The sequence below is a fragment of the Castor canadensis genome, unplaced genomic scaffold, assembly GCF_047511655.1.
Source record: "Castor canadensis unplaced genomic scaffold, mCasCan1.hap1v2 HAP1_SCAFFOLD_335, whole genome shotgun sequence".
NCBI classification, from domain to species: domain Eukaryota; kingdom Metazoa; phylum Chordata; class Mammalia; order Rodentia; family Castoridae; genus Castor; species Castor canadensis.
In genome coordinates, this window is record NW_027395423.1 from 1 (window position 1) to 24,062 (window position 24,062).

The 24,062-nt window shown below is 34.7% G+C and overlaps 1 protein-coding gene and 1 pseudogene across 1 annotated transcript in view; both read left to right on the forward strand.

Annotated features, from left to right (window-relative positions):
* The first annotated feature begins 7,144 nt into the window (after positions 1-7,144).
* Positions 7,145-7,268, forward strand: LOC141420536 (small nucleolar RNA SNORA42/SNORA80 family; annotated as a pseudogene).
* An 11,841-nt stretch (positions 7,269-19,109) lies between these two features.
* The window catches only part of LOC141420535 (bifunctional heparan sulfate N-deacetylase/N-sulfotransferase 3-like), a gene marked incomplete at its 5' end in the record, with an annotated part of 32,728 nt that continues 27,775 nt past the window's right edge, over positions 19,110-24,062 (forward strand). The window contains one exon of the mRNA XM_074064641.1: positions 19,110-19,197. Within this exon, the coding sequence (XP_073920742.1) occupies positions 19,110-19,197 (88 nt within the window). The remainder of the gene's footprint in view (positions 19,198-24,062) is intronic.

Genomic DNA, 24,062 nt, shown 5'->3' on the forward strand with positions numbered 1-24,062 from the left:
AAGTTATAATAATGAAAAGATAATCCAGAATGATTGAGCAACTTGAGCAAGAATAGGTACCTGGATTCAAGAATGTTATCAACGAAGCATTGCAACATCCCCCACATTTTACTGCTCTGTATATTATGTTCATTGGTGGCTTGTCCTATATTTTATAACATTTATTTATTATTTTCAGGAACTGTGTACTCATGAATGAAAATGGAAAAATGAGACCTGTTGAAACTATTCTAAGAATGGGGAGAGGGGGATAAAAGAGAGTGATGGAGAGGTGAATTTAACTAAAATATATTATAAGCACTTTTGTCAATGTAACAATGTACCCCAGTACAACAAAAATATGATAATAAAAAAAAAGTCCAGTGGAAGCATTCAGACAATAGTCTTAGAACAGTCTGAAGATGTTTAGAATTTAAATAGTAATGTTTACATAGGTATGAAGAGAAAAAGGTACTAATAGAAGTTGTTCTGGTTCTGTAATTAATCACACAGTTCCTGAAAATAATAAATAAATGTTTTATTTGAAGTTATCTTTACAAAGAAAAACAATAATTTTCTCAATCAGGAACTGAATTGGTGTCATTCCAGACCCCTCTGGAGCGCTGATCTGGGTCACTGAGAGCAAGTGACTATTTCTTTTGTGGCCTAACAGAAAAAAATAATGAAATCTTTCCCAGTTTTAGAGTCACCTTGCCAAATAGAACTCAAAATGTAAATCAAGCCTACAAACTATTATTAGAAGAAATACTGAGACTAGTCTAAGATTACTAAGTAAATGAATGTGGTCTTAGATATTCTTTTCAATTATTTCAAACATTAAAATACTGAAGTTTATGCTTTAAGTCTCATTTGTGTTTATATGAAACCCCTGCACTAATTACACATCAACTTCTGGTATGCATTTATATTTTTATGTATCAACTCCTCAAATGAGAAACTTATGACAAAACATCTTATACATGGGAACATATTAAGAATGAGAAGTAAAAGACAAACTTTGAGAACAAGGTGGAAGATGAAGTGATAACTAATAAGATACAGTCAAAAAAGAAGCACATGTCATGCTTACTCCATCATGAAGAAAACATGTCACCCCTGATGTTAGGTGACATCTAAGAAGAAAAAAGCCCACCTAAGAAGAAAAGCCACAAAATGTTAGGGTACCCATGGGGAAGGACCACCACCATCTACCACAAATGAAGAAAGCAATTATATATTCACAGCCCACTGAACAGCCTGGCAGAGGACTATCTGATCCTTTGTCTTACATCACCTCTTAGTTCTCCCTTAGGAATGACAAGGCTACACTTATAGTGATACCTATATCTACACCTACATACCTAGTGTAACCCTGCTGATAGGGCTTGAAGGGCATTGAGCAATTCTACATTTGATCTTATTTTTCAAAAGAGGTGATTGTCACATATTTATTTTTAAATAATTATAATTTTTATTAGGATATAGTCATGATATGGGAGGGTTCATAGTGACAATTCCGATTAGACTTATATTGTACATTATTTACATGGCCCCCATCGTCTCTCCCCCTCTCCCCTTCCCCACCCCACTTAAAGCAATTGCAAGAGGTTTTCTAGTTCTGTTTCATATAGGTATATGAAGTCCACCTACCCTATACCATCACCTTAATCTCCTTAGTTCACCCTCCCTCCTCTCCATTTACCCCCCATCTCCTGAGGGGACACACTGTGCCTATTTTATAGTCCTAGTTTTCATAATAAATATGTGAATTGATGTTCAGAGCAGTGTCTCAATGTATGCCCTCTGTGGATGTGCTTTACTTTGGTCTGTTCAATCTCTTAGACTACTCTCCCTTATCTCTTTACTCCCACCCCCCATTTTTCAACAGCTTTCAGTACACATCCATATATCCTCTACCTTCACATCTGTGGTAGACAATACTACTGTTGCTCTACCATTCTCCTTTCCTTTCTCTCTTACCCCAGTTCTATATAGTAGTTACACTGTTACAAATATGTTCTACAACTGAGTTTGTATATGATCATGTTTGTTTTTGTGTATATGTTTATCTTTGAATCTGTCATCCACGAATGAGAAAAAATATGTGTCTTTTGTGTTTTTGATCCTGGCTGACTTCACTTAACATGATGTCCTCCAGTTGCATCCATTTACTGTCAAACTCCATGTCATTATTCCTTGTAGCTGAGTAATAATCCATTGTGTATACATACCACAATTTCATGATCCATTCATCAGTTGTAGGGCATCTGGGTTGTTTCCAGAGTTTATCTATTGTGAATAGTGCTGTGATGAACATCGGTGTACAGGTGTCTCTACTGTATCCTGTTTTGAATTCTTTTGGGTGGATACCCAGAAGTGGTATCACTAGATCATATGGCAGTTCTATCTCTAGTTTTTTGAGGAATCTCCATACTGTTTTCCATAATGGTTATACTAATTTGCATTCCCACCAGCAGTGTATAAGGGTTCCTGTTTTGTCACATCCTTGCCAGCATTTGTTGTTGTTATTACCATTGATTCTGGCCTTTCTAACTGGGGTGTTGTTTTGATCTACATCTCTTTTATAACTAGGGAATCTGAACACTTCTTCATGTATCTACTGGACATTTATACCTCTTCCTTTGAGAATTCCCTGTTTAATTCATGTGCCTATTTCTTCATTGAGATGTTGATTCTTTGGGGCTGAGTTTTTGAGTTCCCTGTAGATTCTGGATAGTAGACCCTTGTTGGATGAGTAGCTGGCAAAGATTTTCTCCCATACTGTGGGCTGTCTCTTGAGTCTGGTGATTCAAAGTTTCAGGACTTTGATTTCAAAGTGTAAGGTCTTTGATACACTTTGAATTGATTTTGGTACAGGATGAAAGACAGAGGGATGTAGTTTGCATGTGGATATCTGGTTTTCCCACCTGCATTTATTGAAGAGGCTGTCTTTTCTCCATCGTGTATTTTTGGCTCATTTGTCAAAGATCAGCTGGCTAGATGCATGGGATAATGTATGGATCTTCTATTCCAATCCATTTGTCTTCCTATTTTTTTTGTGACCATAGCATGCTGTTTTTATTGTTATAACTCTGCAGTATAGTTTGAGGTCAGGTATTGTGATGCCTCCAGTATTGGACTTTTTGCTCAGAATTGCTTTGGTTATTTGAGGTCTTTTGTGTTCCCATATGTACTGCATGATTGCTTTTTCTACTTCTGTGAAGAACATTTGATAGGAATTTTGATAGGGATTTGATAGGGATTGCATTGAACATGTAGATTGCTTTTGGTTGTATAGCCATTTTCACAATGTTAATTCTACCAATCCATGAGCATGGAAGGTCTTTCCATCTTCTGAAGTCTTCTTCGATTTCTCTCTTCAGTGGTTTATAGTTTTCATTAAAAAGGTCTTTGGGTTTTTTTAATTAAACTTATTCTGAGGTACTTTATTGTTTTTAAGGCTATTGTAAATGGGATTGTTTCCCTGATTTTTTTCTCAGTCTCTGTGTTGTTGTTATATAGAAAAGCTACTGAATTCTGTATGTTAATTTTGTGTCCTACTACTGTGCCAAAAGAGTTTATAATTTCTAATCATTTTTTGGTGGAGTTTTGGGGGTCTGTAAGGTATAGGATCATGTCATCTGCAAATAGGGATCGTTTGACTTCTTTCGTCCCTATTTGTATGAATCCATTTTATTTCTTGCTCTTGTCTTATTGCTCTGGCTAGGAATTCCAAAACTATATTGAATAGGAGTGGAGAAAGCAGACAGCACTGTCTCGTTCCTGGCTTTAAGGGGAATGGTTTCAGTTCTCCATTTAGTATGACACTGGCTCTAGTTTTGTCATATATAACCTTTATTGTGTTGACAAATGTTCCTCCTATTCCTTCTTTCTTCAGAGCTTTTATCATGAAAGGTTGTTGAAATTTGTCAGAGGATTTTTCTGCATCTATTGAGAGGATCATGTGGGTTTTTTGTCCTTGCATCTGTTTATGTACTATATTACATTTATGGGTTTATGTATGTTGAACCATCCTTGCATCCCTGGAATGAAAGCAACTTGGTCATTGTGTATGATCTTTTGATGTGTTTTTGAATTCTGTTTGCCAGTATTTTGAGAATCTTTACATCTGTATTCATTAAAGATATTGGTCTACAATTCTCTTTTCTGGTTACATCTTTATTTGGTTTCAGAATGAGTGTAATGCTGGCTTCACAGAATCTGTTTGTAGTGTTTCTTCCCTTTCTATTTCCTGGAAAAGTTTGAGGAGTATTGGTATTAGTTCTTCTTTAAAAGTTTGGTAAAATTTGCTGTGAACCCATCAGGTCCTGGGCTCTTCTTTGTAAGGAGACTATCACTGTTTCAATTTCATTGCATGTAATAGGACTATTTAGGTGGTTAATATCTTCTTGGTTCAATTGTGGTTGATTGCATGCATCTAGGAATTTACCATTTTGTCTACATTTCCCAGTTTACTTGAATATAAGTTTTCAAAGTACTCTCTAAGTATTTTCTGGTTATTGATGTCATCATCTATTTGGAACCTGGAACTTTTCAGAATTTTCTTCACTTGAAATGAAAAATTTGGAATCATAGGAGTTACTTTTCCTTAGATAAATTGGTCAGACATAAGTAATTTTCAAGTGTCTCATGAGCTAGTCCAAGTATTTAAAGATATTTCTTTAATTGAGGAAAGATATTTCCAAAAGCACAATCCCAGGCCAAATGCAAGAGATTTTATGATGTGGAAGCATTTTCATGACAGGGTCTGATTTGACCAGTTTTAAAAAGATTAAATTAATTAATATATGTGATTAAAATTATATTTTGCAAATTTAATTAAAATGAGTTTTTTCACTTTGTTTTGCTTTTTTTTGGTTTTATAGCTTAACTGCTGAAGGGCAAAATACATCAAAGTAGATTTTTACAGGATCTGCTAAGATTGTGCATAGAAATCATAAGACCCTATAGACATCCTTTTTTTTTCAGGAATCATGTTAGTCCATAGAGCAAGGTCCCACAAGTATGATGTATAGATAGTAATATGTTCATCCTCTGTTTGCTGCAGCAGTGAGAAAAATACTGAGCTTGGCAATCTGTAAGGTATCTTCCATCTCTAACATTCAGCTCTGCAGTTATCATGTTTAAGATGAATCCTTTGTGAAACCTTAAACAGAGGACTCTCTAGTCAGGTTCTGGTCATCAAACGTTGCCTGCAAACACCTACTAAGGAAACAGAAGACCATCTCTGTGGAAAAACTCCTGGGATCTTTCCCCTCTCCACGGTAGTAATACACAACCCCCACCAGGTGTACTGAAGTACAAACATACAGAGCTAGTGTGAAAGCCCAAAGTATTATTTGGTATTTTTGCATCTGTATTATAATTGACTATTTGTATATCTTTATTGCTTCTCTCCTTTTTTGTAATCAAGTATATGAAATGTCACATTTCTTGTATGAATACCTGTGAAAACATCAAATCTTTTTTTAGAGTTGAGATAAGGGAATAAAATTTTACTGTTACAACTATGTTTCAGCTACTAGACTTTACATAGACTTTACATTATTCAAAACTTAAAAACCAAAGAAATAGATATTGTTACCATTTTTTCAGAACAAGGAAACTGAGACTCAGAAAAGACATTTGCTAAAGTGAAAAGTTGCTTAGTGTCCTCTGAGCTGGGATGGGAGCCCAGGATTCTCCCTCCAGGAACCATGCTATTAATCATCTTTCAGGAATAGTGTCTCAGTTAGAATTTTGTCAGAAAGTCACAGAAAGTTATTCTGGTAGCTTGTCTTGTCTTGGAGTTTCTGTCAGATGTTACACCATGTCTATTTCTGGTGCTTTCAAATCAGCTGGCCTTTTCTCTTTTCATCTTTAGAGTCACCATCCTTTTTGTTTTTTCCACTATCACTCTAAATGTTCAGTCCAGAGAAGCTGGACTGATCTAAAGAAATATTTTTCCTCAATTTTAGTTCCTTTTTTTGACCCAGAACTGTACTTTAGCTTCAGACGTAACTGCTCTCAATTCCATGTCAGAAGCATTCATCTATTTATTCAACAAATAGTTGTGTCTACTACATGCCCTGGACAGTGTGCAGTGAATGAAACAGGCAAACTCCCTGCTATCTTGTCCCTTACATTCAGTGGGAGCAGGCAATAATGGGCAAGTAAATGTACAGCATAAGACTTGTTAGCAAGTGTGGAGAAAATAATGTAAGGCAGAGAAGATAGGGAAGCATAAGGTGGGGGCATGACTCAAGTGGTAGAGTGCCTGCCTAGCAAGCACAAGGTCCTGAATTCAAACTCCAGTACCACCTTAACTAATTAATTACAGAAGTCTGGGCCTCAGAGGCTAGAGAAATATTGGTGCCAAGTTTTAAAAGAGCATTTTAAATTTTTCAGGAAAAGCCTCCCTGACATAATACTATTTGAGTTTTCTCATAAAAGAAATGTGATTAAAATGTGATAATATGAGGAAGGGATTTAAAGGCAGAGAGAAAGAATAGGAAGAACAGAGGCCTAGAAGCAGGAATGACCTTGCTGTGTTTCTCTAACAAAAAGAAGGCCTGTGGACTGGAGCTAAGTGAAAAGAATGAATTGGTACCAAGAATTACTTCAGTTGTCTATAATTCATTCAAGACTGGCATTTGACTTTAGCAATTTGAACCATTTTCCTGAAAACTTATTTTAAGACTAGACATTTGCTTAGTGCTTTAAAATGTAGAAAGACTTTTCCCAGATATTATCTCATTTTCTCTCAAAATAGCCCATCACTGAGCAATGTGTCTAATCTGATTATTTCAGCAACAAAACACAAGATATGACATATAGAATACACTCAATAAATGTAAGTTGAACTATTAATAAATTGATTTGTTAATTCTGTAGCACAACTTACCTCATCAGCTTTAACATGTTCATTTTTATTGAACAGCAATGATTAAAGTATGATGCAGAGATACTTCAGAGGCTGTAGAGTTGAGGGAGACAGTTGCCACCACTCTAATTTGCATATGTATTTAATTTTGTGGCAATTCACACTTTTTCTGCCTAACTCTTCCATTAGGTTCTTTAGTACCTCTCCTCTCAGTCAGTTTCTACGGACTCCTAATCAATACTTGTTAACTTGATATATTCTTACAAACCAGATCACAAAGCTGTATTAAAACTATATGAAAAATCCTGGCCCTCTCATATTGTTCCATGCCAGAGCAAGCTATGGTTCCAAACCATTGCCTGGCCTCTGCCTGTAGTCTGTTGGCACTGAAGAGGGTTGCACAGTGGGAAAGAAAAGAAAAAAACTATATGAAAAATAAAGTGACTCCAAGTGAGAGCATGAAATCTTTCTTAAAGAATAAATTTGTCTTAGTTCATTTGTGCTACTATAACAAAATATCACACACTGGGCAACTTATAAATAAGAGAATTTTTTTTCCTCCCAGTTTTAGAACCTGGAAAGTCCAAGATCAAGGTCTCTACACATTTGGTGTCAAGTGAGGGCCAATCTCTCTGCTCAAAAATGGAACTTTTATAAGGACCCTAATTCTATCCATGAGATCTCTGCTCTCATGGCTTACTCACCTCCTAAACACCTCACCCCTAGATGTTATGTGCTGAACACTACTCTAGGCAATGCAAATCCAGACAGAAGCCATTGAATTGTGCCATGGGAAGCCAACTGAATTGTGCTAATGAGGAGTGCTAAATGAACAGTATGAACACAGATAATCTCTAACTTATGATGATTTGACTGATGGCTTTGACTTAAAAATGGTGGGAAAGTATACACATGCAACCATTCTTTTTTCACTTTCAGTATAATATTAATAAATTAGATGAGGAATTCAATACTTTATCTCAAGATAGACTTTGTGGTAGATGGTTTTTTCCTAATTGTAAGCTAACATAAATGTTCTTTTTTTTAATGTGAAAAAAATGTAGTGTTGAGAGTATTTCAAGTAACAGGACATGATGTGGGAGATCTATTTTTGATAAATTGATTAAGGGATGCTAATTTGATAAGATGACTCATGAACACCATGTTAGTTTTCTAAGACTGCCATAACAAAATGCTGCAAACTGGGAGGCATATAATAAACAGAAATTCATTGTCTTGTGGATCTGAAGTATGGAAGTCCAAAGTCACGATTTCAGCCCTGACTTACTTCCTCTGAGACTCTAGGTAGGACCCTTCCCTGACCATCCCAGTCTTCTCAATATAGCTGTCAATCTTTGTCTTGAAGCTGCCTCACTGAATCTCTAATGATGTTATCACATGACTTGTCTTCACGTAAAACCCCATCATAAGTCAAGGAGTACATGTATGTCAATAGTAACAGTAAGAGTAATAAACTAAGAAGAATTAAATAAAGCAGGGAAAAAGATAAAGAGTGATAGGCTGGGCATCTATTTAAAAGAAGATGTTCACAAAAAAAATCAATATCTGAAGTGATAGATATGTTAATTGGCTTGATTCATCTATTTCACAGCATATACATCTTTCAAAACATGACCTTGTACTCTGTGAATATATATAATTTTATTTGCCAATTTATAAAGTTGAGGAAATGTTTCTTTAAAAATGAAAAATAAAAGGAAAAGAATGTGGTCAAGGTAAGCCTTACTGAGATTATGTTTAAGCAAAGACCTAAAAGAGTAAGTGAGTAAACCACATGCATGTGTGGAGAAAGGAAGCTCATCTTTTAAGAGGAAACAGAAAAACTAAAGGCCTAGACCAAACTTGGAATGTTCCAGGAATCACATGGAGGTAAGTATGTCCACAACCAAGCCAAAAGGAAGAAGAATTATAAAAGGCCTAAGACACAGCCCAAACTATGTATGGACTTGTGAAGACCAGTTCTATTTCCAAAGAGTTCATGATGTGTTTGACCTTGACACCATCTTGAAAGCTTTTGTTAAAGTTGGTATAAAGGGTAAAGAGCATCTACTGCAAATAATTTTGTCATATAATTCATAAAATAGCCTTTAAAACTCAGGAAAAAGCAAGGATAGCAATACTCACATTTGTACACTATATTTTTTTTGTTTATTGAGGTGAAATTCATTTACATTAAAAAGAAATCAGTGTCATTTGGCACGTGCATGCAGTGTACAACCACCACCTCTGTCTAGTCCAGACATTCTCATCCCCCCATAAGGAACCCCATATCCATTAAGTATCTGTACCTAATTTTCCCCTGCCTAGGAAAACACCAGTCTATTGTCTGTTTCTATGAATTTACATATTCTGTATATTTCATATAAATGATTCATATAACATGTGACCTCTTATGTGTGGTTTCTTTCACTGAGCATAATGTTTTTGAGATTCATCCATTTGTAACATGTTACGTGTAACGTGTAACCATTTCTTTTTATGGTTGAATACTATCTATTGTATGCATACACCACAATTTGTCTACCTGTTTATCCATCACGTAGACATTTTGATTATTTCCACCTTTGAGTATCATAAATTGTGCTACAATGAACATGTTTGTAGGTATATGTCTGAACCCTCTTTTCAATTCTTTTGGGTATATTCCATAGGATAACTGCTGAGTCATGTGGTAATTCTGATTAACTTTCTGAGGAACCACAGTATTTCTACAGTGGCTAGATCATTTTACAGTCCTATAACATGTGATTCTTAAAGTACCTTTATACTCTATAAGTACTTGCTTCCTCACACCTTATCTTCCCTAGGTTGAAGCTGTTGACTCTAAGTTACCATACTTAACCCAAAGTGATAAACTGATTAGCAGATTGCTGCTACCCATCTACAAGGGACATTCATATTTTCTAAATTAAACTAAAAAATAAACAGAGAAAAAAATAAAGTGAACAAAGATATAAAGTGAAACTTTAGAGGCTAGAATGCTATACTGTATAATTTCTAACTCAAACTACTCCAGCAGTGATAGACACAGGGTTTGGAAAGAGATAGAAGTAGATAACTTCCTATTGGTTCAGTTTTACTGGAAAAGCCCTATTAATACATTCTCCATCACAGTTATGATTGATTGAACAGTCAATAGTATAGATAGATAGATAGATTTAAGGAATTGGCTTATGCGATTATAGAAGCTGAGAAGGCTCAAGATATGCAATCACAAGTTATACACCCAGGAAAACCAACTTTGAAAGCCTGAGAACCAGGCCTACTAGTGTATGTTTCAGTCTAAAGGCCAGAAGGCTTGGTGTACGTTTCAGAGCTGGGCACCTGTGTCTCACAACTGTAAGCCTCACTAATTGGGAAACTGACATTGGGAGGATCATGCTTCTAGGCCAGCCCAGGCAAATAGTTAATGAGAACCAGTCTCCAAAATAACCAGAGCAAAATGGACTGGAGGTGCAGCTCAAGCAGTAGGAGTGACTACTTTGCAAGTGTGAAGCCCTGAGTTCAAGCCCCAGTTCCATCAAAGGAAAAAAAAAGAATTTATGTTTCAGTTTGAATTCAAAGGTAGAAAAATACTGGTGTCCCAACTCAAGGTAGAAGGGGAGGAAGAATTCCTCTTACCTGTGTTTTACTCTGTGCAGTCCTTCAACTGATGCACAAGGCCCACTCACATTATAGAGGGCAACAGGCATTACTCAGTTTATCAGTTCTAATATTACTACTGTTCTATACAAACCCCCCTCAGACACCATGCCTCATCCAAATTAACACATAAAATTAAAAATCACAGAGTACTTTTGAGCAAACACAGTTTCTAGGAGCCCAAATAAAGTCTGATTGATCCTCATGTATTCATTCTTCTATGTGATTTCCAATTTGAGAATTCACAGTACCAACTTCTTATACAGCTCATGAAATCATCTCATGCATGCTGTACAGTAAGAATTATGATAAAAGATTTACTCTAAAGTAAACGGCAAGACTATAAGTAAATTATAAACTATCTTGAATTATTGAATTCAAGGAATAGAATTCTGATTCTTAGAGCATGGCATGAGGTCACTGATATTGATATCTCCCATGATGCTTTGGTCTTGCTTCAGCAACAATGCTCAATATCCTGGGTTGGAATCCAGGGATTTGTATTTTATTTACATAGAAGTTTGAGAGGCACTGAAATAGGTTATGTCTTCACAGAATAATTTGAAATTAAATGTTTTGTGATTTTTTTAATTTCAAATGTTCAAATTTTATCAAGACTCAAAGCATTTTATGAAAATGAAATAGTAAAATAATATTCAAAATAAATAATGTAATCATTTTCAATATTTATGATTTCATCACATGATCAATCAATCAGAAATTCTTTCATGTCCCTATTCAGCAAATACTCACCCTGGTTTGCTCATGACATCAGGCTGGACGGTGGGAACGCAGCAGTGAACAGGATAGACAATTGCGACCTCTTGGAGTTCACAGTGAGGCTCCAAACTCACTTTTCTTTTCACATATCACACAACTCTTTTGGAGGGGATATCTAGGGGTCATTGTCAATGTGTGTGTGCTCACAGGTATTTAGCATTTTATCTTCTTGAGCAGAATAAATATGCTGCTAAAGGGATTTCCAAAATACCTGTGCAAGTACTAAAAGAAATTTGCCCTAGAATAGTAAGTGGATTGAGGTGCCTCTGTCCTGTCTTGTGAAATCCTACACTTCACTTCTTTTTTTGCTTTGCTGCCAAAAAGCAAGTATTTTAAAGTATTAAGATACTAAAATTATTTAAATGATAACATACAAAATCCCTTTTCTGTATAACTAAATGAACGAGACATAGATAATGGTTTCCCAAAGATACTATATTGTAAGGAATTGTGACCTACTTTTTACACTTACTTCTTCTTTTAAAAGTATGTTAGTATTTGGACTATGTAAGCATATCAACCATAATCTAAATAAAATATGCATAACCATTCTCACTTAGTGAGACTAGCACTTAATAATTTTCTGTTTCCTTCTCACATATCATTATCTGCCAATTTTGCTTCAACAAATGTTTTAGGAGAATCATCCCTTACTATGTAATTTAAAGTTTATGCATAATTTATACTGTGGAACATTTAAAGTATGCAATAAAAATAATTTGAGAGTACTATGTAAATCTTTTCTCCTTAGCTTTCACACAAACATTTGTCCTTATTCTGCTGATACAGTTCAAACAGAAATGAATGAACACTGGGTGCAATTTGAATTCCCTACTATCATGTAGAAAGAAATACAAAGCCCATGAAGGTTATATAGATAGCTGATAGATAACATTCCTCTGTAGTGCTGATTAAACAATCCTAAAAGTACTAAGGATCAGTCTGAAATATATAATTTAAAATTTTAGACCTTTGTCTTATTTTTCACATGGGTAACAAATAGGAAGAAATAGGAAATGGAATTTTGTGACAGGATAAAAATTTTTAAGGTTGGTAGAAGAAAGTGAAAAAGGTTTCACTCATAGAGCTACAACTCAGTTTCTACATGTTAGGAAGGGTTTGGGGGCGATAACTGCTTTGTCAGTTGATCATCACACCAGACCTGCTATTCAGAAGGGAACCGTGATCTGGAAAGAGCCAGTAGCTCATCCAAGCTTACACAGCTGTCAAATGGCAAAGTCAGAATCCTAAGCCACTCTTATTCTAAATCTGCTACTCATTCATCGTGCCATGTTGGTGAGGTCATGTTCAAGGACTTGGCCTTCAGCAGATGGTGGCCTTGGCCAGTAGCAACTTGATAGGAAAGACAATCCCTAAAACATCTCTTACAATTAGCAAATTCTGAGGAGAAAGCCCATGGAAGACATAGACAGCATATTCTCACATTTGGTTCTTATATTTTAAGCAGATTTCCCCTTTCAGTGTGTAGGCATTACATAAGAATATGGATAGTTTGGAGCTGAGGGATTGTTTTAACATTAGGAATGTCGTAAGTTAGGTAGAGCAGTGCTGTGTATAGGTTTCCTGACAAGAGTCTAAACGTTATTGCGGAAAGTGACTATTACGTTTCCCAGTAATTATCTTCCCTGCATTTCTTACTGATGTCCATGCTGATGTTATTTGTGTGTGGAGAGGGGAATAGTAGTTGATCCTGGCCTTATTGCTTATGATTTTCCATTTTTCTCTAAAGGTATCATTCCTCCGGCTGTGTGTGATACTCTCTTCTAACATTAAGCCTAGTTAACTGTTTTCAGTGTATTTCAATGTTTTCCTTGCCTAGGAATAAGTCTTTAATATACAGTGTTTTCCCAGTTCTTATGTGATTAGAAAGAGACCAAATGTAGGACCATTAGAGCACTTCATAGTTCTTCAGCATCCTGTGCCCCAACTATACAAATGGTTCACTGAATGAGTGTTCTTTAATCTAGAGGGGTAAACATTTCTAATTTGGTTGATGTGATGGTTAATTTTATGTGTGGACTTGACTGGGCTAAGGGATAGCCACACATATGGTAAACATGACTTCTAGGTATGACTGTGAGGGTGTTTCTGGAAGAAACAAGCTTTTGAAATGGTGAACTGAATAAATTATATGGGCCTCCCCAGTGTGAGGGATACTGCCCAATGCATTGAAGGCCTGAATAGGACAAAAAAATTAGAAAAACAAATTCATTCTCTGCTTGAGCTGAGACATTCATCCTTTCCTATCCTTAGACACAGCACTCCTTATTCTCAAGCTTTTAGCATCAGATCCCAATTCTCAGATCTTCAAACTAGAGGCAAATTATACCACCAGCCTTCATGGTTCTCTAGCATGCCTACATAACCACATTTGCTAATAAAATCTCTTACTGGTCCTGGTTCTCTTGAGAATCTTAAAACCCAGGTATTGTATGACCAACCGATTCCTCCTGTACTTTTAGGTTTTGGAAACTAAAAGTGATAACCAGTTATTGAAAATGAAACTCACAATACAATCCTATGCCCTTCTAAAGGATTATATTACCTTATATTACTGTATATCAGTGGTAACAACACTCAGTGTTAGCATTCTTGTTTTTATGGACAACAGAAGCAGTGACTTTTGAAATCCAAAATCCTTATGTAAATCAGTTCTTCACTATTTAACCAGCTTTGCAACGAAGGAGAAGTCACTTAAATTATTTGAGTCATGTCTGCCATGTCTGAAATGGGAATAATATCAGTTACACTGAATATTGAGTATTCTTGATGCCTGCATGTACACAAGTGTGTGTGTGTATGTGTGTGTAAGAGAGAGAGAAAGGTAGAAAGGTATAGGGGTGTGCTAGTACTTTGCATTGCTGAAATACCTGACAAACGATTGAAGGGAGTTAAGAATTATTGTGGCTGAAGGTTTCAGAGGGTTCAGTCCAGCATGGTGGGGAAAGCCTGGCAAAGCAGAGCAACTCACATCATCGTGGCCAGGAAGCAGAGAAAAGGCAATGCTAGCACTGGACTGGCTTTCTCCATTTTCCTCCTTTAGTCCCAGACCCTGGGATACTACCATTCACATTCAGGGTGGTTTTTTCCTACCTCAGTTAATCCTTTTTGGAAATGTCCTCACAGACACACCCAGAGGTATGCCTGACCCACATCCTAGGTATTTCTAAATCCAATAAAGTTGACAATTAAAACCAACCATTACAATGAGTTTATAATTAACTTCCTGATTGCTTTCATTTACTCTGACAGATATAGATACATATAGTTAGGATATACTAGTAGTATATGATTGATTGGAAAATCTTAACTCTAAAAACTCTGTGCTTAAATATAGTGTTTTTTCTGTTGCTAAAAATCTACACCCAACACTAAAACTTCTCCATCCTTAATTTGATTCACTAACCTAGTTTGTTCATTTACAAATGATAAAAAAGGTCAAAATGCAATCTAGAAAGCATAAATGAGAAACAAAAATTAGCAGATATTCCCCCAAAGAATGTCACACATGTAATGAATACTAACATAGCCATATAAAATTTTTATAATTATGTTTAATTTTACTTTTTGTCTCTAATTTACTCTGTTTGATGTATTCAGTCTATAAAGGAAGTTGGATAACATCCAAAGTTATATAAAAGCTACCATTTTGCTCAATTCATGGAGCTTGATTTCTTTAAATTAGATTTTTGCTTTTAACTAGATTTTTTAATGCTTGCAAATATTCTCGGCTTTTCAGTCTGAGGACTTGAAAACTAAGGTAATAGCTTAGATTCAAATTTGAAAAAAATAATTTTGAAGGTTTTTGTGCTGAGTTACACTCAAAATGCAATTCTCATCTATTTTTATTGGACATTATGCTCCTTATTAATTCCTTGATAAGCATTTTCAGACTTGCAGAAGGTGGTTTTGTTTGTTGAAGAATAAACAAAATTATTTTGTGCCATGTACATGGCTGCCTTATTACTATATATACACTGACACACAAAGCAGTAGGAATATATGCCAAAAAATGTAAACAACTTAAATGTACAACAATAAAATAAAATGGTTAAGTGAGTTATAGTACACCCATCTGAGTAACTGATATTCTGCATCCATTAGAAAATTTAGTTTGGAAGATTAGTATGATAGGCGAAAGGTCATAATATACTGTGAAATGAAAAATTTAAACCTACTTTTAATCCTAATTGGTATACTCTAATTTTTATTTTATGGCTCTAATTTACCTATACCTATGTACATATGCACGCACGTAAGTTTACTTAATTACTGGAAAAATAAGAATGACACTCATAATATTAATATCCTTATGTATATCAACTTAATTATCTTACTTAGAAAATTGTGTTATTTTTAAAATAATCACTGGCACATGAAATTGTAAATATACACTACCATCCTGAATATATACTATATATTGGAACACTTAAAAATAAAATCACCATTTTTCAATAGTTAAATCACTTTTGAAAGTGAGCATCTGTGTCAGGGTTCCTGGGCTGGTGTGTGAGGACACTGCTAACTGGTGACTGTTTAGTGAGACAACGGCTCACTTCCTCCTTGGCCCACAAGTCAGAGGGTTTGGTGGCCCAAAACAATGTTTGAATGAGGTATTACAGGATTGATTTAGTTTACTGTGATTAAAGTTTTAAATATTATCACTTCATTTTAGACATATTGCATATAGAGAATAAAGAATCATTTTATATCATTTTACACTATTTTGGGAACATTATAATGAGTACATTATTTCAACTTAAAATAGAATAAAGCTGAGTGAAATTATTCTGGTAATGAAGAGTTTGGTGGAAAGGATATAAGATGAGACTAATGCTGGATGCTTATGTTTCTTGCAAGGATAGGTCAGTAATAAGCACACTATGTTTTGTCATAGACACTCCCAAAACCTGGCTTATAAAAACAATTTAAATATGAGAAGTATAGCCAGGAGCAGCGTCTCATGCCTGTAATCTTCCAGATATAGGTAAACTGATTCTCAAATTAATAAGAAAATGCAAATGGCCAAGAACAGTCAAACCAATCTTGAAGAAGATAAACAAAATCGGGGGAGTAATTATTGAAGACATGATATTATTAATTGCAAATTACAGCAAAGAAGACATTGTGGTAGACACAAATAAATCCAACAAACAGGAAAGAGAATGCAGCAAGAGTCCACATGGATATGTTCATCTAATTTGTGATGACACCACAGTGCAATGGGAAAGGACAGCCTTTCTAATGCTTGGTGCTAACTGGATATCTTTATGTTAAGGAGAAGATATCTGATACAGACACAAAAAATATTCCAGATGGAACACATACTTATAAATTTTAAGAGAGTAGAAAAATATTTTCATGATCTGTGATATGCAAAGATTTCTTAAGCAAGACACAAAAAGTTGACCATAAGAAAAGAAACAATAAAGTGGGCCACAATCTGAATCTTCCTATCTTCCCTTCCCCTTAGAGCTTATATTTCTTTTTTTCCCATTGTACAAATGAAGGAAAAAGTTCAGATAGGTAACATGTACTGCCCCACATCACTTAAAATAGTAACAGCCACATAGCAGTAGTAGTAGAAGAAGAGCAGCATTTAATAATTGTTGAACACATACTATAACTCGGCGTAAATTCATTATCTCACTGATCCTCACAAGAGAGCTTTGAGGTAATAATTACTATTCTTACTTTACAAATGATAAGGCTGAGGCTTGGAAAGTTTAACAATATGCTCAAAGCTGAATATGGTTAGATCCAGAATTCCAGTTGAGAAATCTGACTCCCACGCCTATCCTGTACTCTAAGTCCAAGAGACCTTACCTGATACACCTTCTACAAGGACATAAAGGGAAATTCTCACACCTTAACACACAGCTAGCACCCCTTCCTGCACTCTGCAAGTTCTATCTTACCACGTAGAAGTCCCCTTCTTCACTTCATTGTGCTCAGCTGGTCAATTCTCCTTTACCTGCCCAATCAATGCCTGAAGGACAAGACCTAACCTGTCTCCACTGGCACTGCCATCCCATCAGTTAATCCTTTTGGTCCTGTAGTTAAGTGTGAAGAACCCAGCAAAAGGCCTGCCTTCCATTTTTTAAGGCCTTCAGGACCCACATATTACATGGGTCAATCATATACACCAAAGAGTTTGCTTATGTAAACAAAAAAGTACTAGAAAAAAAGAAATATATGCCTAAATTTCAAAAATTGACAAATGGTCAGGGGAATTTAAATTTGAGATTCAGGAGTCCTCTTCCTCTGCTTATGCACAAAAGGGAGAATCACTTGCATTCAGATAAGGCAAACAGCCATCAAATGGACACCGAATACAATGCTGTTTATCTCCCCAAAATTTGAGAATGTGAACATGATAACACAAGGGCTCCCAGGTGTCAGTTCTACTATCAAGAGAACAAGATTTAGTTGTGGCTGAGATGTACTAATGAAAAAGGGCAGTGATCTAGGATGGGACCCAATTCAGCTTTATACCTTTAATCTAGTATGTATCGCTAATTTTATCTATGAAAATGAGCAAGTTATTTCATCTCAGTTTCCTCCTGTGTAAACCAAGATTCTTTACAAAACTAGCAGTGCTACTTTTTGCTTACTGTATGTGTGAGTGTGTGTGTGTGTGAGTGTGTGTGTGTGTGTGTGTGTGTGTGAGAGAGAGAGAGAGAGAGAGAGAGAGAGAGAGAGAGAGAGAGAGAGAGAGAAATGGAGGGAGGGAGGGAGGAAGAGAGAACATAAGAATTGGAATTTAAATGAGAAGAAGAAAAGGAGAGAAATAAAAAATAGTCCATTGAATACTCATAGCCCAGTAAATATTTTATAGGATATAACAAAACCTTGCTTCAAAATAGTTTTACTTGAAAAAAGTAGGGTATTGTTTGGTTTTGGTCACTGTGACAAAACATCTGACATAAACAACTTAAAGGGAGGAATTATTTATTTTGGTTCACAGTTTCAAAGGTTTCAGTCCATCATGTTAGGGGGGGAATGATAGAGCTGAGCATCTCACATCATGGCATCCAGAAGGGAGAGGAGGAAGAGAGAGACAAACTACTTGTGCTAGCTGCCTTTCTCCTTTTTTTATTGCATCCCAGCTTCCAGCCTATTGAGTGATACTGTCCACAATCTGGGGAGTGTCTTCTCCTCTTTGTTAATTCTCTCTGGAAACACCCCACAGACAAACCCAAGGGTATGCTTTATAATCAGTTAGGGGATTCTCAATGCAGTAAGGTTAACAAGATTAACCATTAGACAGGCATGGTGTCAAAGGCCTGTAATCTAGAACCGTTAAAGTTATCACAAGACCCTATTTGAAAAACAAACTAAAACATAATGATTGGGTGCGTGTCTCAGGTAGTAGCATGCTTGCCTAATTAGCGTGAGATCCTGAGTCAAACCACAGTACCACAAAATGGAAGGAAGGAAGGGAGGGAGGAAAAGAGGGAGGGATGGAGGAAAGGGATAATATCTTAGGTACTAGATACAAATTCCTTTGATATACACAGATTAAACGTTTCATTTAACTTCCCTTTTCCAGCTGATGATACTTTTTGCTGATTTATTGCAAGCTAAAAGACAAATATATGTATGAGTTTTATGTAATCTCAGAATTATGCCTCAATCTTAAAGTGATAAACAATTTTCCATCATTTAATTCTCTCATGTATAGAACTGTTCTATTCTCTGAATGAAAAAAGGAAGATGTCTTTAAAACTACCTGATACCATTCTCAGTCTGATAAATATTTTTTTTTAATTCTGTATTTCAGGCCCTGCTTGATACTCAGAATCTTCTGCGTGCACAAATCACAAATTTTACATTCAACCTGGGATTTTCAGGGAAATTTTACCATACAGGTAAGAAAAGAAGATTAACTGTACTCATAAGGGTCCTCTGGTCACTCTATTTAAAATTGTACAACCCTCTTACTCACACTTTCTTACATTCTTTACATCCTTCCCTGGTTTTTCTTCATGTCATTTAACTCCATTGAACTTAGTATTTTTAACCTTTAGAAAATGTTAATGGTTTGAAAGTTTATGGTACTATCTAATGCCTTTTTAATTGAACTATAATCTACATATATAAAATATGTAAGTAACAAATGTGATCTTCAGTGAATTTTCAGAAACTACATAGCTGTGCAACTCATAACAGATCAAGAAAGAGAACAGTTCCTGAATCCCTCCGCCTTGCACCTATTAACACTTGCTGGCTTCTGTTAAAGAATACCACTATCCTGACTTCTAACATCTTGTTAGTTTTGCCTGACTTGAGACAGGTGCTAAAGGATCCACCTGCACTCATATTTTTTGTTCATTATTTTGGTTTAATAAATACTGTTATGTATATGTTGTCATTCTTTCATTTTTCACTTCTGTGTATTATTTCATTGTTTGAATATACTAACATTTCTTTGTCCATTACACTCCAGTGTGGTTTGTTGGATTTCCAATGGCTTTTTGAATAGCCATTGTAAACATTTTTCTACTACCTTTCAGAGGACTTAAGTTTTCTTTTTTCTATTGGTTATCAGCCAGGAGTGGAATTGCTAGCATGGCATACATATGATAAACTTTAATAGAAAATGTCAACTAGCTTTCCAAACTGGTTTAACCAACTTATATCGCAATAGTCTGAGTGATACTCCTGTGGCTCTACAACCTGGCACTATTTCATCCTGTTTTTCTTTTTAATTTTAGTCTTTATGGAAGGCATATAGAAATATCATTTGATGGTTTTAATGTGTATTTCTCTGAAAAATAGCAAATGAGTTTCTCTCAGAGGTTTCTTAGTTATTCTGGAGATTCTCTTTTGAAAAGCACTTTTTTTCTATTTTCTGGTTTTTATTTTTTATTTTATTTTATTTTATTGTTTTTACATTTACTTACCTGTATACGTTGTTTTGACCACCTCTTCTCTTCCCCAGCCTCCAAGCTGGTTTTTATTATTGATTTGTAGAAAGTCTTTATATATTCTTAATGAATGCTTTCTCAATTATATGTGTTGCAAATAGGTTCTCTCACTGCCTAGCTTTTCTTTTCTTTTTCCTATTGGTATTTTTGAACAAAATATTTCATTTTAATGTTGCCCAATTTATTATTTCTTTTCTTTATGGTCAACTTTTTGTGTCTTGCTTAAGAAATCTTTGCATATCATAGATCATGAAAATATTTTTCTACCCTCTTAAAATTTATAAATATGTGTTCCATCTGGAATATTTTTTGTGTATGTATCAGATACCTTCTCCTTAACGTAAAGTTATCCAGTTAGCACCAAGCATTAGAAAGGCTGTCCTTTCCCACTGCACTGTGGTGTCATCACAAATTAGATGAACATATCCATGTGGACTCTTGCTGGATTTCCTTTCCTGTTTGTTGGGTCTATTTGTGTCCATCACAATGTCTTATTTGCTGTAACTTCATAATTAATAATAATATCATGTCTTCAATAATAATTCCAATTTCGTTCATCTTCTTCAAGATTGACTTGACTATTCTTGGCCATTTCATTTTCATATAAATTTTAAGAATCAGCTTGCCAATATCTGAGAACAATTTTTGCAAGAATGTTGATTTAGATTGAATTAAACCTATAGATTAATTTGTAGAAATTGGCATTTTAAATGTTACATCTTCAAGTACTTGGATATATTTAGGTCTTCTTTAGTTACACTTATTAATTTGTTAGTATAATAGTGGTGTATTGTTTTTATTTAATTTTCCACTCTTTTGTTGATGGCATTTAAAAATACACTGATTTTGTGCATTGATGCTGTATCTAGTAACTTTGCTACATTTAGTTACTAATTATATAGTTTATCTATTCATTCTTTTACATGTTCTACCTATGCTATCATGTAATTTGTGAATACTGGCATTTTTATTTTTCCTTTGCTGACCTTATGAATTTTGTTTCTTTTTGTGGCTGATTGCACTGACTCTGGCTCAGATCTTGAGAAGTTTATTTTATTTTATTTTTGAAACATGTCTGGTTATATAGCCCAGGTTGGCCTGAAGTCATGAGTCTCCTGTCTCAGCTTCCCAAGTAATGGGATTAGAGGCTTATGCCACCATGCCTAGCCTCAGGTCAATTTTAAATAAAAGTGATGATGGTAATAGCACTTATTCTTCACTTAGTGGGAAATCTTTCAATAGATTTCTTCTTGTTCTCAAGAGGAATCTTGCAATAAAATATTTTGTAACTACTCTATTATCTTAAGGACCCTCCCTTCCTTCCCTAGGCTACTCAGAGTTTCATTATGAGTGAGTGTTGAAGGGAGTTTGTTTTATAATTATTTCATTATCTCTTCTTATACTAAAATGGATTTCCCATGAAACCTTTATTATTGTAATAGCAGAAATTATAACAGTGTCTATTAAAAATGAATTAATGAACAAATGAGCTAGTGGTAGTAAGATCACCTTGAACTGTAAGTAGCTACATGGAACAAGACCACCATATGAAATTTGACCCTGCTGTGTTGCAAAAGAAAAAAATCACTCTAAAATATTAAGAATAATTTTCAAAACATAATCTGTTCAAATATATTTTATCTTATCTGAGGATAGCTGAATACAATAGTATTGAATGAATCAGGCAATATTTCAGAAGTTAAAAGAAAGATTACATATAGTTATATATCCTGTAATGACATAGTCTTCAGTCATTAAAAAGCAAATATTATCTTAAATGTAACTGATAAAGAAGGAGCTCTTGAGATTAGAACATGCTACAACTTGCATGAAAATAAAAGGGGATGGAATCTACGTAACTATGGGAAACTTATTTTAAAGTTTATAAAACTAAGAGTGGTTAAGTAATGTGGTCACTGTCACACAGCTATTAATACAGACACTGGATATCTATGCAAGGATTCATAATGAACTAGTTTTAGCGGGTATCGATGAAGAAGATAATTTGGGGATTGAGTATCAGAGATGAAAAGGAGTTACTTTCATGTATTACTTTTGTACTTCTTGTATTTTATGTCATCTGTACATGTGTAATCTAAACAAGTATGCAAATAATTTTTAAAACTGATATACTCAAACAAGTTTATCAAATAGTTTTCTATAACTTCAAATGCTTTTCAATTTTTAATTTTGTAATATGGACATGAATTATTTCATATTTATTTAATGGTCTTCTTCAAGGGTTTAATAAGTTTCCCTGGTGAGAATTCTACCTATATACAAAATCAATATAATTTTCATATGCACATTAGTAACTAATAGTAATTTCACTTTTAGATAGAAGTAATATTGCATTTCTGTAGTAAGTGAATTTCTGTTTGTTTCCATGGCAGTTAGAGAGTCATGAGACTTGGCTCAGGTATATTCATGTCACTTGATGTATAATACATACAATGTATATAGTCATACAACTACATGTCTTTGGTTATTGATTTGTTTTTGTTTTAAGAGTAACTTAATGTAAGAAATTCTAAAAGACTTAGTCCCCTGAATTACTTAGATTACTATATAAAATACATTTTTTCTATTTTTAAGGATTAACAATTGGGAATCTCATAATCATAATTTAACTTTTTCTAATGATCAAATAAGCTGCTGTTCTTATGGTAATCTCAATTATGAAAGCACAATTTGATAGCTATTGTAAAGTAATTCTAACTTTACTTAGAGTAAAGTTCTACTACCTTGGCATAGATACATGAAATGAGAACTTCCTCTTTATGTGTAGAAGTTCCATCATCTTTCTAGCAAAGTTAAACCCATCATACTACTAAATTTTATGATAGGGAGCCCCAAGAACTTAATAAAATAAAAGAGTGCCCTAAACATATACTATTTTCAATTGATTATTTTAATAATTATTTATTGATTATTTTATATTCTTTGACATTCTTTGAAGAAAAGAAAACTAACATGCAGATGAGGAATCATCAGGGCAAGATCAAGAACAAACAGAATATTTAGACTGTTTGAGAGATGGTGTGTTAGACTTTTCATCACTGTGACAAATACAAACACATGACACTGGCATGCTCCCAGTGACTTTCTTACTCCAAAACCTCCCAAAATCATGCCACAACTGGGGATCAAGCCTTTAACACATGAGTCTATGGGGACATTTCATATCAAACCATAACAGAGAGTCATTATAGGAAGAACCATAGGAACAAAATCAAGACAACCCAAACTCACCCAAGAAATACAAGGAAAAACTCCTGGCACCTGAGTTATCTTCCTGCCAAACACTGAATGCTAGAAAATGACTCCAGCTGTCCCTCTCCTTCATGTTTATCTCTTAAAGACTTGACCTTTTTTTTTTTTTACTTAAGTATGTCCCACAGCCTTACAATAAAAGTGCTCTCTCTGTATAAGCCAGAGAAAATGGAACACAGGGAGAAGCTAAGGTTAAGTTTGAAGGTTCTTGGTATCTGTATACTATGAAAGCTTCTAGAAAGCTGTAGCTGGTGTTGTCTGGGACTAGAAAAAAATAATTTTTGAGTGGGAAGAGATAAAAAATTTAATTGTCAGTCTTTCCAAATTAGTTATTATAAAATTTAATTGAAGTACATGGTCTTCCATTCTAAATGAATAATTCTTTTTACTATTAAAAAAATACCTTTTTAAAAATTAATTCTTAAGGACAGAGAAAAGCAGTAGTGTCACAATAGTTAAGACTTTATTCCAGGAGAAACCTTTATCTTATTTGATTAATTTTAACTTTTGAAGAGTTAATGCATTTTTGTGAG